This window comes from Poecile atricapillus, chromosome 33 (assembly GCF_030490865.1).
Source record: "Poecile atricapillus isolate bPoeAtr1 chromosome 33, bPoeAtr1.hap1, whole genome shotgun sequence".
NCBI classification, from domain to species: Eukaryota; Metazoa; Chordata; class Aves; order Passeriformes; family Paridae; genus Poecile; species Poecile atricapillus.
In genome coordinates, this window is record NC_081281.1 from 972,784 (window position 1) to 985,876 (window position 13,093).

The window sequence follows — 13,093 nt, forward strand, 5'->3', positions numbered from 1 at the left end:
CCTCTTAAGGGGGATTTTAGGGGAAATTTTTCCACTTTGGGGGGATTTTAGGGGAAATTCTTCATTTTGGGGAGGGAATTTGGGGAAAATTTTTCCTCTTAAGGGGGATTTTAAGGGAAATTTTTCCACTTTGGGGGGATTTTAGGGGAATTTTTCCACTTTGGGGGGATTTTAAGGGAAATTTTTCCACTTTGGGGGGATTTTAGGGGAATTTTTCCACTTTGGGGGGATTTTAGGGGAAATTTTTCCTCTTGAGGGGGATTTTAGGGGAAATTTTTCCTCTTGAGGGGATTTTAGGGGAAATTTTTCCTCTTGAGGGGATTTTAGGGGAAATTTTTCCACTTTGGGGGGATTTTAGGGGAAATTCTTCATTTTGGGGAGGAAATTTGGGGAAAATTCTTCCTCTTAAGGGGGTTTTAAGGGAAAATTCTTCCTCTTAAGGGGGGTTTTAGGGAAAATTTTTCATCTTGAGGGGCTTTTAGGGGAAATTTTTCCTCTTATTTGGGATTTTAGGGGAAATTCTTCCCCCTTATTGGGGATTTTGGGGGGATTTCAGGAAAATTTTTTCCCCTAAGGGGGATTTTTGGGAAAATTCTTCCCCCCAGGGAGGATTTGGGGGAGATTTTAGGGAAAAATCTTCCCCCTTTTTGGGGATTTTTGGGGGGAATTTGGGGTGGATTTTAGGGAAAATTCTCCTCCCTTATTGGGGATTTGTGGGAGGATTTCAGGGAAAACTCTTCCTCTTCAGGGGGATTTTAGGGAAAATTCTTCCTTCAGTGGGGAACTTTGGGGTGGATTCATCTGTATTCGCACCAAAAGAAAAAGGGAAAAATAAAAAGAAAATTCCCAAATTTTCCAAACCCTAAAAAAAAAATCCCAGAGAATTCCCGATCCGTCCAATCCCCACCCAGACTTTCCCACCCCCAAATCTTCGCTCCGGAGGTTGAATCTTGGGGGAAAAAACCCGGATTTCTGGATTTTTCCTATTCCATCTGGCGGCCGCCGGAGTTTCCGGGAGAAGAATTCCATAGGGTCGGGAATTCCGGGGTTTTGGGGCCGGCGGGATTGGAGAGACCCGAGATCCTGTAAATCCCATTATCCTGCAAGGAAAGGGGTGGGATTTAGGACTTTTTTATGGGAATTTTTTTTTATTTGGATCCCCAAAAAAAATTCCCGATGGATTTTCCCGTTACCTCCAGGTAGGCGGTGGAGACCAAAGCTCGGTCCAGCCTCTTCCTCTTGGTGGAGGAAGGCTGTGGGGGGAAAAAGGGGAGGGAAAAGGGAAATTCCGGTTGGGAAAAGCGGAGTGGGGATCCCAAAAATTTGGGGATTTGGTATCCCTAAAAATTGGGGATTTGGTATCCCTAAAAATTGGGGATTTGGTATCCCTAAAAATTGGGGATTTGGTATCCCTAAAAATTGGGAATTTTTGGTATTGGGAATATTTTGGTATCCCTAAAAATCGGGATTTGTTATCCCAAAAAATCAGGGATTTGGTATCCCTAAAACTTGGGAATTTTTGGTATTGGGAATATTTTGGTACCCCTAAAAATTGGGGATTTGGTATTCCTAAAAATCAGGGATTTGGTATCCCTAAAAATCAGGGATTTGGTATCCTTAAAAATTGGGAATTTTTGGTATTGGGAATATTTTGGTATCCCTAAAAATCAGGGATTTGGTATCCTAAAAATTGGGAATTTTTGGTATTGGGAATATTTTGGTACCCCTAAGAATTGGGGATTTGTTATTCCTAAAAATCAGGGATTTGGTATCCCTAAAAATTGGGAATTTTTGGAATTCCTAAAAATTGAGAATTTTTGGTATTGGGAATATTTTGGTATCCCTAAAAATTGGGGATTTGGTATCCCTAAAAATCGGGAATTTGGTATCCCTAAAAATTGGGGATTTGGTATCCCTAAAAATTGGGGATTTGGTATCCCTAAGAATTGGGGATTTGGTATCCCTAAAAATCAGGGATTTGGTATCCCTAAAAATTGGGAATTTTTGGTATTGGGAATATTTTGGTATCCCAAAAAATTGGGGATTTGGTATCCCTAAAAATTGGGGATTTGGTATCCCTAAAAATTGGGAATTTGGTATCCCTGAAAATCAGGGATTTGGTATCCCTAAAAATTGGGAATTTTTGGTATTGGGAATATTTTGGTATCCCAAAAAATTGGGGATTTGGTATCCCTAAAAATCGGGGATTTGGTGTCCCTAAAAATCAGGGATTTGGTATCCCTAAAAATTGGGAATTTTTGGTATTGGGAATATTTTGGTATCCCTAAAAGTCGGGGATTTGGTATCCCTAAAAATTTGGGATTTGGAATTCCTAAAATTTGGGAATTTGATATCCCCAAAAATTTGGGATTTGGTATCCCTAAAAGTCAGGAATTTGGTATCCCTAAAAATCGAGAATTTGATATTCCTAAAAATTGGGAATTTGGTATTCCTAAAACTTTGGGGATTCGGAATTCCTAAAAATTGGGAATTTGGTATTCCTAAAAATCAGGGAATTTGGTATCCTTAAAAATTGGGAATTTGGTATTCCTAAAAATTAGGGATTTGATATTCCTAAAATTTGGGAATTTGGTATTCTTAAAAACTTGGGATTTGATATTCCTAAAAATTTGGGATTTGGTATCCTTAAAACTTGGGAATTCGATATTCCTAAAAATTTGGGGATTTGATATTCCTAAAATTTGGGATTTGGTATTCTTAAAAACTTGGGATTTGATATTCCTAAAAATCTGGGGATTTGATATTCCTAAAAATCGGGGATTTGGTATCCCAAAAACTCGGGGTGGCTCCGGGTGATCCTCACCCTCCGTCCAAACTGGACCGTGGAGTAAACGGTGAAATTCCCGGATTCTTCCTGGTGCCTGGGATGCTCCTGCCAGGGAAAAGGAAAAAAATCGGGATGAGCCAATAAAAAAAGAGGGAATTTTGGGATGGGAAAGGGATAAAAATCCCGGGATCCATCGGGAATGACCGCACCAGTGTCCTGGGAGTGACCACGGCGTAGACGGTGGCTCCTTCCCGGGCGGCCTCGCTGCTCCCGGTCTGGGAAAACACAAAAAAAAAGAGGGAAAAATAAAAATAAAATAAAATAAAATAAAATAAAATAAAATAAAATAAAATAAAATAAAATAAAATAAAATAAAATAAAATAAAATAAAATAAAATAAAATAAAATAAAATAAAATAAAATAAAATAAAATAGAATAGAATAAAATAAAATAAAATAGAATAGAATCGAATAGAATAAAATAAAATAAAATAAAATAAAATAAAATAAAATAGAATAGAATAGAATAGAATAAAATAAAATAAAATAAAATAAAATAAAATAAAATAAAATAGAATAAAATAAAATAAAATAGAATAGAATAAAATAAAATAAAATAAAATAAAATAGAATAAAATAAAATAAAATAAAATAAAATAAAATAAAATAAAATAAAATAAAATAAAATAAAATAAAATAAAATAAAATAAAATAAAATATCTGGGAATGGCCAAAAAGGATCGAATCCCGACATTCCCAAGGAAGGAATTTCCTCGTGTCCGAGGGATGTGGCCGGACAGGGAGTGACCAGGGGTCGTTCCCAGCTCCGAGGGGTTTTTCCCAAGGCTGGAATTCCCAGGTTTTGGGTGGGAAGGGAAATTCCCGGCACTCACGGGGTCCTGCGGGGGTTTCCTCTCTCCCACCTCGGCGTAGATGGTCAGGGGCTGCTCCGGGGGGGCTCCGGGGGGCTCTGCGGGAGCAGAATTCCCAGATTTTGGGGTTCCAAAGATCAGAATTCCCAGGTTTTGGGGGTCCAGGGGTCCGAATTCCCAGATTTTGGGGGTCCAAGGGTCCGAATTCCCAGGTTTTGGGGTTCCAAAGATCAGAATTCCCAGATTTTGGGGGTCCAGGGGTCAGAATTCCCAGATTTTGGGGGTCCAGGGGTCCGAATTCCCAGGTTTTGGGGTTCCAAAGGTCAGAATTACCCAGATTTTGGGGTTCCAAGGGTCAGAATTCCCAGATTTTGGGGCTCCAAGGGTCAGTTTGGGAACAGAATTCCCAGATTTTGGGGGTCCAGGGGTCAGAATTCCCAGATTTTGGGGGTCCAGGGGTCCAAATTCCCAGATTTTGGGGTTCTGGAGGTCAGAATTCCCAGATTTTGGGGTTCCAAGGATCAGAATTCCCAAACTGGGGTTCCAAAGGTCAGAATTCCCAGATTTTGTGGTTCCAAGGGTCTGAATTCCCAGATTTTGTGGTTCCAAGGGACGGAATTCCCGGATTTTGGGCATTCCAAGGACCAGAATTCCCGGATTTTGGGCATTCCAAGGACCAGAATTCCCGGATTTTGGGCATTCCAAGGACCAGAATTCCCGGATTTTGGGCATTCCAAGGACCAGATTTCCCGGATTTTGGGCACTCCAAGGACCAGAATTCCCGGATTTTGGGCACTCCAAGGACCAGAATTCCCAGATTTCGGGCATTCCAAGGACCAGAATTCCCAGATTTTGGGGTTCCAAGGGTCTGAATTCCCAGATTTTGTGGTTCCAAGGGTCTGAATTCCCGGATTTTGTGGTTCCAAGGGTCTGAATTCCCAGATTTTGTGGTTCCAAGGGTCAGAATTCCCGGATTTCGGGCATTCCAAGGACCGGAATTCCCGGATTTTGGGCATTCCAAGGACCGGAATTCCCGGATTTCGGGCATTCCAAGGACCGGAATTCCCGGATTTCGGGCATTCCAAGGACCAGAATTCCCGGATTTCGGGCATTCCAAGGACCAGAATTCCCGGATTTCGGGCATTCCAAGGACCGGAATTCCCGGATTTCGGGCATTCCAAGGACCGGAATTCCCAGATTTTGGGCATTCCAAGGACCAGAATTCCCGGATTTCGGGCATTCCAAGGACCAGAATTCCCGGATTTCGGGCATTCCAGGGATTCCCGCCTCACCTTCCCGGGAATTCTTGCTCCGCTTCCAGCAGCAGACGCTGCCCACCAGGAGCAGGATCAGCCCCACGGCCACGGCCGCCGCTATCCAGGGCCCGAAATTCCCGGGAATTCCTGGAAAAGAATCCCAGAATCCCGGAATTGGGCTGGGAATCCGGGATGAAACCATTCCCAGGATTTCCCCCCAAGCTCTAAATTGAGCTTTTTTTTTTTTTTGCCTTAAATAAAATAAATTATAAATTTATATTTAAATTTTATTATATAATATATTATATTACAATATATTATATAATATATTATATAATATATTATATATATAATATATATTATATATATATTATTATATAATTATATCAATTACAATTATATTTATAATTGTAAATAAAATAAATGGATAATTGTGGGTTAAAGAGATGAAAAATATTGGGTTTTATATAGAAATAATTAAGGGTTTAATTAATAATAATAAATAAATATTAATAATAGTAATAATAAGTATAAATAGACATTTTTATCTATGCAAACGAATATATATTTTATATCAGATATAATAGATATATTTAAATAATATATATTTTTTATATAATATATATTTTCATTTATATAATATGTAAATATATTTTATAATTTGCATTTTATCTTTTTATCTTCTTTTTATCTTTTATCTTTTATCTTTTATCTTTCATCTTTCATCTTTCATCTTTTATCTTTTATCTTTTGCATTTTATATTTTTTATTTTACACTTTATCTTCTGTATTTTACCTTTTATATTATTTTATCATTTAAAATTTATAATTTAATTTATAATTTATATTTTATACAATCGGATTTTTAAAAACAAATAACAATAAATAAATAATAATTATTATCAAATAAATATCGATTTATCACAGACCACCCACCAAAAATTCCCCTTTCACCTTAAAAACCCAACCAAAAATCACATTTTTCACACCTACCCAAACCATTTTTCCCATAAAACCGCGGTTTTTTCCCCCTGGAACCCCTCGTAAAACCGGGAATCCTCCTGGATCCCCGCAATTCCCATGGAAAATTCCAGAACTCCATGGAAGAGCTCACCTGGGCAGGTGAGGCGGGCTGTGGCCACGCCCCAGCCCGCGGCGTTGCTGACGTTGCAGAGGCAAATTTGGGGTTCGGTGCCCTCGGGGATCCTCCGGGTGAGGCTGGACGGGGATTCCGGGGATAATTCCGGGGATTTCAGGGATAATTCCGGGGATTCCGGGGATTTCGGGGATGATTCCAGGGATTCCGGGGATTTCTGGGATGATTCCGGGGGTTCCGGGGGCTCCCCGGGACATTCCCAGCTGTAGGAGACGTTCCCGGGGCTGGAGCAGAGCAGGGACAGGAGGCACCAGCCCGGATCCCGCGCCAGGATCCGGAATTCCAACCGAGGATGGATGGGATCTGCGGGGACAGATGGACAGATGGACACGGGGACACAGGGACAGGGATGGATGGACAGATGGACACGGGGACAGGGATGGATGGACAGATGGACACGGGGACAGACGGACAGATGGACACGGGGACAGGGATGGTGGACACGGGGACAGGGATGGATGGACAGAGGGACACGGGGACAGATGGACAGATGGACACGGGGACACGGGGACACGGATGGATGGACAGATGAGGGACACGGGGACAGGAGGCACCAGCCCAGACCCCGCGCCAGGATCCGGGATTCCAACCGAGGAGGATGGATGGGATCTGCGGGGACAGATGGACACGGGGACAGATGGACAGATGGACACGGGGACAGGGATGGACTGAGGGACAGAGGGACACGGGGACAGGGATGGACTGAGGGACAGATGGACAGATGGACACGGGGACACAGAGACAGGGATGGATGGATGGATGGATGGACAGATGGACACAGGGACAGGGATGGATTGAGGGACAGAGGGACATGGGGACAGGGATGGATGGATGGACTGAGGGACAGATGGACAGATGGACACGGGGACAGATGGACACGGGGACAGGGATGGATGGACAGATGGACACGGGGACAGGGATGGACTGAGGGACAGAGGGACACGGGGACATGGGGACACGGGGACACGGGGACAGAAGGACACGGGGACAGATGGACCGATGGACAGACGGACACAGGGACAGAGGGACACAGGGACAGACGGAACCCGCCGCTCACCCAGCACGGCCACCCGGAAGCACCGCACGAAAATCCCGGAGGAATTCCAGAACTCGGCCAGGAAGGTCCCGCTGTCCCCTCTGAGAACGGGGGACACGCACAGGGAGAGAATTCCCAGCTGGAATTTCACCCTGCCGTGGAAGGATCCCTTGGGATAGGAGACCTGGCCGTTCTTGGCCGTCAGGATCCGCTCCTGCCCTCCCAAATCCATCTTCACCCTCCAGTGGAACTCTGTCCACTCCCGTGGGGGCTCGTCCGGATCCAGGCACAGCGATCCCCCGGCCAGCACCGCTCGATCCCGGCATTCCGGGGATCCTGGGATGGATCCCGGGGAGCCCCGGCGGGGGCTGAGCCCAGGAGAGGCTGCGGAGGGGACACGGGAGCTGCTGGGGCCACTGAGGCTGGGCTGGGTCTCCATCCTCATCCCAAAAAATCCCACACCAGCCTGGGCTGGGTCTTCATCCCCATCCCAAAAATCCCACACCAGCCTGGGCTGGTTCTTCCTCATCCCAAAAATCCCACACCAGCCTGGGCTGGGTCTCCATCCCCATCCCAAAAATCCCACACCAGCCTGGGCTGGGTCTTCCCCATCCCAAAAACTCCACACCAGCCTGGGCTGGTTCTCCATCCTCATCCCAAAAATCCCACACCAGCCTGGGCTGGGTCTCCATCCCCATCCCAAAAATCCCACACCAGCCTGGGCTGGGTCTCCATCTCCATCCCAAAAATCCCACACCAGCCTGGGCTGGTTCTTCCTCATCCCAAAAATCCCACACCAGCCTGGGCTGGGTCTCCATCTCCATCCCAAAAATCCCACACCAGCCTGGGCTGGTTCTTCATCCTCATCCCAAAAATCCCACACCAGCCTGGGCTGGGTCTCCATCTCATCCCAAAAATCCCACACCAGCCTGGGCTGGGTCTCCATCTCATCCCAAAAATCCCACACCAGCCTGGGCTGGTTCTTCATCCTCATCCCAAAAATCCCACACCAGCCTGGGCTGGGTCTCCATCCCCATCCCAAAAATCCCACACCAGCCTGGGCTGGATCTTCATCCTCATCCCAAAAATCCCACACCAGCCTGGGCTGGTTCTTCCCCATCCCAAAAATCCCACACCAGCCTGGGCTGGTTCTTCATCCTCATCCCAAAAATCCCACACCAGCCTGGGCTGGATCTTCATCCTCATCCCAAAAATCCCACACCAGCCTGGGCTGGGTCTCCATTCTCATCCCAAAAATCCCACACCAGCCTGGGCTGGGTCTTCCTCCCGATCCCAAAAATCCCACACCAGCCTGGGCTGGTTCTTCCTCATCCCAAAAATCCCACACCAGCCTGGGCTGGTTCTCCATCCTCATCCCAAAAACTCCACACCAGCCTGGGCTGGTTCTCCATCTTCATCCCAAAAATTCCACCCTCTCCCCATTATCCCAAACTGGTTTTGTGTCCGTTCTCCATCCCCATCCCAAAATTTCCACTCCTTTCCCATTTTCCCAGACTGGTTCTGTGCCTATTCTCCATCCCCATCCCAAAATTTCCACTCCTTTCCCATTTTCCCAGACTGGTTCTGTGCCTGTTCTCCATCCCCATCCCAAAATTTCCACTCCTTTCCCATTTTCCCTGACTGGTTCTGTGCCTATTCCCAATCCCCATCCCAAAATTTCCCATTTTCCCCGCCTGTCCAAGCCCCCATTACCAATTCCAGGGGTTCCCCTCCATCCCAGACCCCTCCATCTCCCCATCCCATGGAATTTCATCCCCTGCCCCCTTTTTTTCTCTCTCTCAACCCCGAGTTTCTCTTCTGGGGAGCGGCCCCCGGATGTCGAAGGCCCCCAAAATAAAAACCCACGGAACATCCGGAGGGCCGAGGCCGCTTCCTGCGGCTCCGTGTGGTCAGGGCAGCTCCGGGGGGCCCCTCAACAGCTCCATCCCCCCAAAATCCCAAATCCCACCCATCCCGGGGGGGTTTTCCAGCAGGAAATTCCTCCCTGGGGCACATCCAGAGCAGCCGGCTTCGCTCTGGGAACTCCAAAATTTCCACGGGCTGCGGCTCCCGAGGTTTGTCTTGGTGTGGGGGCACCCCCGAGGCTCGGGAAATTAGGGAATTCCAGAGGCTGGAGCAGGGAAAAGTGGGAAATCCTTCCCTGGAGGAGCGGGAGCGGGGATTATTTGGCTTTTCCCACCCAAAATTCCCTGCAGGATGCGGGAATTTTATTTTCCTGCTGCCTGGGAGGTGTTGGGGGGGGGTTTAGTCTGGACAAAAGGGGGATCCAGGGGGAATTTTGGGATTTTCCAGAGGGGATTTGGGATCTGAGCTCAGGGAACGGGGACAGGACAAGAGGGAACGGCCTCGAGCTGGGCCAGGGGAGGCTCAGGGTGGGAAATTTGGGGAAATTCCTCCTGGAAAAGGGAAAAAAGGTCTCGGAGAGGGCTCGGGGAGGGTCGGATCCCCATCCCTGGAGGTGTCCGAGGAATTCCTGGAATTCTGGGTGACCAGGTGGGGGTCGGCCAACCTCAAAAAATCCCGGGATTCTGCAAATCCTGGAGTTCTCAGGGAAAAAAATAAACCCGATGCTGAAAACCAGGCAAGGTGTGGCCGGGAAATATTTTGGGAGATGCTCCAGAGCCCGTCCCTCTCCCGAATCCCGCTGTTCCCATTCCCCACGCTCCCAAAATCGCTGCTTTTAGGGGAAAAAAAAGACCCTCGACCACCAAATCCTGGGAATTTGCCCCAAAATCCTGGGAAAAGCGGTTCAGGAGAGGGATTTGGGTTGGAAAAGAGGGGAAAGGTCACAGCTGTGGGGTTTCGGGAAGTGTCGGGACAGGGAAGTCGCGACTTTCAGCTCAGTTCCACCCCCGGGAAGGGGAACCGACCCCGCGCCAGGGCCCGGCCGGGCTCGACCTTCCCCGGGGCAAGAACGAGGTGAGAAAACCGCGGAAAATCCCCCCAAAAAAATCCGCCCTCGACCCCTTCCTTCACCCCTAAAAATTCCTGGATTTCCATGGAATTCCCGCAATCCTTCCCGGCCATCCCAGAGCGACCCCTCCTCACCTGGGCTGGGGGCGAGGGCCAGCAGGGCCAGCAGAGCCAGGGGACAGCGGCGACCCCCGGGTGGGGACATCGAGGAGGGACAGCGGCGACCCCCGGGTGGGGACATCGAGGAGGGACCCCAGGGTGGGGACATCGCTCGGGGACCCCCGGGTGGGGACATCGAGGGGCGACCCCCGGATGGGGACATCGAGGGGGGACCCCAGGGTGGGGACATCGCTCGGGGACCCCCCCGCAGCAGCCGCGGAAGGTGCGGGGACCCCTCGGGGCTGGCGAGTGCCCGCCGGGGACTTCCTCCCCTCCTTCCTCCTCCTCCTCCTCCTCCTCCTCCTCCTGGTCGGCGTCACCCCCCAGGCCACCCCTCTTGCGGAGGGGACAGGGACGCGTCGCTGCTCGGCCCCCCCCGAATTTGGAGGGGGTGAATTTGGGGTGGGGTTTTATTTTTTGGGGGGTTTTGTTTTCGTTTTTGTGGCTGGCGGGGTCTGGGGTTCTCAGCTCGGAGATCCCAGCAGAAGGATGGGGATTTTTGGGGATAGCCGAGCACCAAAAATGGATTTTCTGGCACCGAAATTCCCGTTCCAGACCCAAAATTCCCGTTCCAGACCCAGAATTCCCGTTCCAGCCCCAAAATTCCCGTTCCAGCCCCAAAATCTCCCTTGCTCCAGCAACAAAATTCCTGTTCCAGCCCCCAAAATTCTCCTCGTTCCAGCCTCAAAAATTCCAGTTCCAACCCCAAATCCCCCTCATTCCAGCCCCAAAAATTCCCGTTCCAGCTCCCGAAGTTCCCCCTCGTTCCAGCCCCAAAAGTTCTCATTCCCACCCCAAAATCCTCCTCATTCCAGCCCCAAAAATTCCCGTTCCCACCCCAAAACCTCCCCGACTTCCCTGACGGGCGATTTTTATGGGATTTTCCCCTCTCATCTCCCCCATCCCGCATTCCCGAGCCGCCAGGGAGGGAAAATCCAAGGAATTCAGAGCGAGAGACCGGGAGGTGGCAGCAGGAGACCGCGAGCGGCCGGGGGGGTCCCCGAAACCCATCCCGGGATCCCCCAACCTCATCCCGGGATCCCCCAAATCCCCCCGGGATCCCCCAACCCCATCCCGGGATCCCCCAAACCCCATCCCGGGATCCCCAAACCCCATCCCAGGATCCCCCAACCCCATCCCGGGATCCCCCAACCCCATCCCGGGATCCCCCAACCCCATCCCGGGATCCCCCAACCCCATCCCGGGATCCCCAAACCCCATCCCGGGATCCCAAATCCCCCCGGGATCCCCCAACCCCATCCCGGGACCCCCGAACCCCATCCCGGGATCCCCAAACCCCATCCCGGGATCCCCCAAATCCCCCCGGGATCCCCCAACCCCATCCCGGGATCCCAAATCCCCCCGGGATCCCCCAACCCCATCCCGGGATCCCCCAAACCCCATCCCGGGATCCCCCAACCCCATCCCAGGATCCCCCAACTCCATCCCGGGATCCCCCAACTCCATCCCGGGATCCCCCAACCCCATCCCGGGATCCCTGAACCCCATCCCGGGATCCCAAATCCCCCCGGGATCCCCCAACCCCATCCCGGGATCCCAAACCCCATCCCGGGATCCCAAATCCCCCCGGGATCCCCCAACCCCATCCTGGGATCCCCCAACCCCATCCCGGGATCCCCCAACCCCATCCCGGGATCCCCAAACCCCATCCCGGGATCCCCCAACCCCATCCCGGGATCCCCCAACCCCATCCCGGGATCCCAAATCCCCCCGGGATCCCCCAACCCCATCCCGGGATCCCCAAACCCCATCCCGGGATCCCCCAACCCCATCCCGGGATCCCCAACATCATCCCGGGATCCCCCAAACCCATCCCGGGATCCCCCAAATCCCCCGGGATCCCCCAAATCCCATCCCGGGATCCCCTGAACCCCATCCCGGGATCCCCAAACCCCATCCCGGGATCCCAAATCCCCCCGGGATCCCCCAACCCCATCCCGGGACCCCCGAACCCCATCCCGGGATCCCCCAACCCCATCCCGGGATCCCCCAACCCCATCCCGGGATCCCCAAACCCCATCCCGGGATCCCCCAACCCCATCCCGGGATCCCCCAACCCCATCCCGGGATCCCAAATCCCCCCGGGATCCCCCAACCCCATCCCGGGATCCCCAAACCCCATCCCGGGATCCCCAAACCCCATCCCGGGATCCCCCAAATCCCCCCGGGATCCCCCAACCCCATCCCGGGATCCCCCAACCCCATCCCGGGATCCCAAATCCCCCCGGGATCCCCCAACCCCATCCCGGGATCCCCCAAACCCCATCCCGGGATCCCTGAACCCCATCCCGGGATCCCTGAACCCCATCCCAGGATCCCCAAACCCAATCCCGGGATCCCCCAAATCCCCCCGGGATCCCCCAACCCCATCCCAGGATCCCTGAACCCCATCCCGGGATCCCCAAACCCCATCCCGGGATCCCAAACCCCATCCCGGGATCCCAAATCCCCCCGGGATCCCCCAACCCCATCCCGGGATCCCAAATCCCCGCGGGAAAGGAGGAACCGGGAAGCGCCCCGGGGTCCCCGAGGCTCCCCCAGCCCCAAATGAAATCCTGGAGCAGGGAAAGGGCGGAATCAGACGGGAAAAGGGTTGGGATAAAACGGGAAAAGGGTCGGGATGGGAAAGGATCGGGATGAGATGGGAGAAAGGCCGGGATGAAATGGGAAAAAAGATCAGGATCAGACAGGAAAAGGATCGGGATAAGACAGGAAAAGGATCGGGATGAGATGGGAAAAAGATCAGGATAAGATGGGAAAAGGGCCTGGATGGGAAAAGGGTCGGGATGGGAAAAGGGTCGGGATGGGAAAAGGGTCGGGATAAAATGGGAAAAAGGGTCAGGATGAGATGGGAGAAAGGCAAGGATAAGA

At 50.8% G+C, this 13,093-nt stretch overlaps 1 protein-coding gene across 3 annotated transcripts; it reads right to left on the bottom strand.

The window, feature by feature from the left end:
- Positions 1-902: 902 nt before the first annotated feature.
- On the bottom strand, positions 903-8,784 carry LOC131590452 (uncharacterized). 3 transcript variants are annotated; one of them, XM_058860527.1, is made up of 10 exons: positions 8,455-8,784; positions 7,130-7,524; positions 6,637-6,681; positions 6,031-6,333; positions 4,953-5,063; positions 3,682-3,758; positions 2,998-3,063; positions 2,825-2,893; positions 1,194-1,253; positions 903-1,100 (listed from the first exon to the last, which is right to left on the bottom strand). In XM_058860527.1, the coding sequence occupies exons 1-10, from the start codon at positions 8,481-8,483 to the stop codon at positions 984-986; spliced, it is 1,272 nt and encodes a 423-aa protein (XP_058716510.1). In that variant the 5' UTR covers positions 8,484-8,784; the 3' UTR covers positions 903-983. The 3 variants fall into 3 exon arrangements, with proteins under 3 accessions (XP_058716510.1, XP_058716509.1, XP_058716508.1); XM_058860526.1 differs by lacking the exon at positions 8,455-8,784 and adding an exon at positions 8,123-8,386 and having other exon boundaries at positions 7,130-7,530; XM_058860525.1 differs by lacking the exon at positions 8,455-8,784 and having other exon boundaries at positions 7,130-7,961.
- Between the last annotated feature and the right edge of the window lie 4,309 nt (positions 8,785-13,093).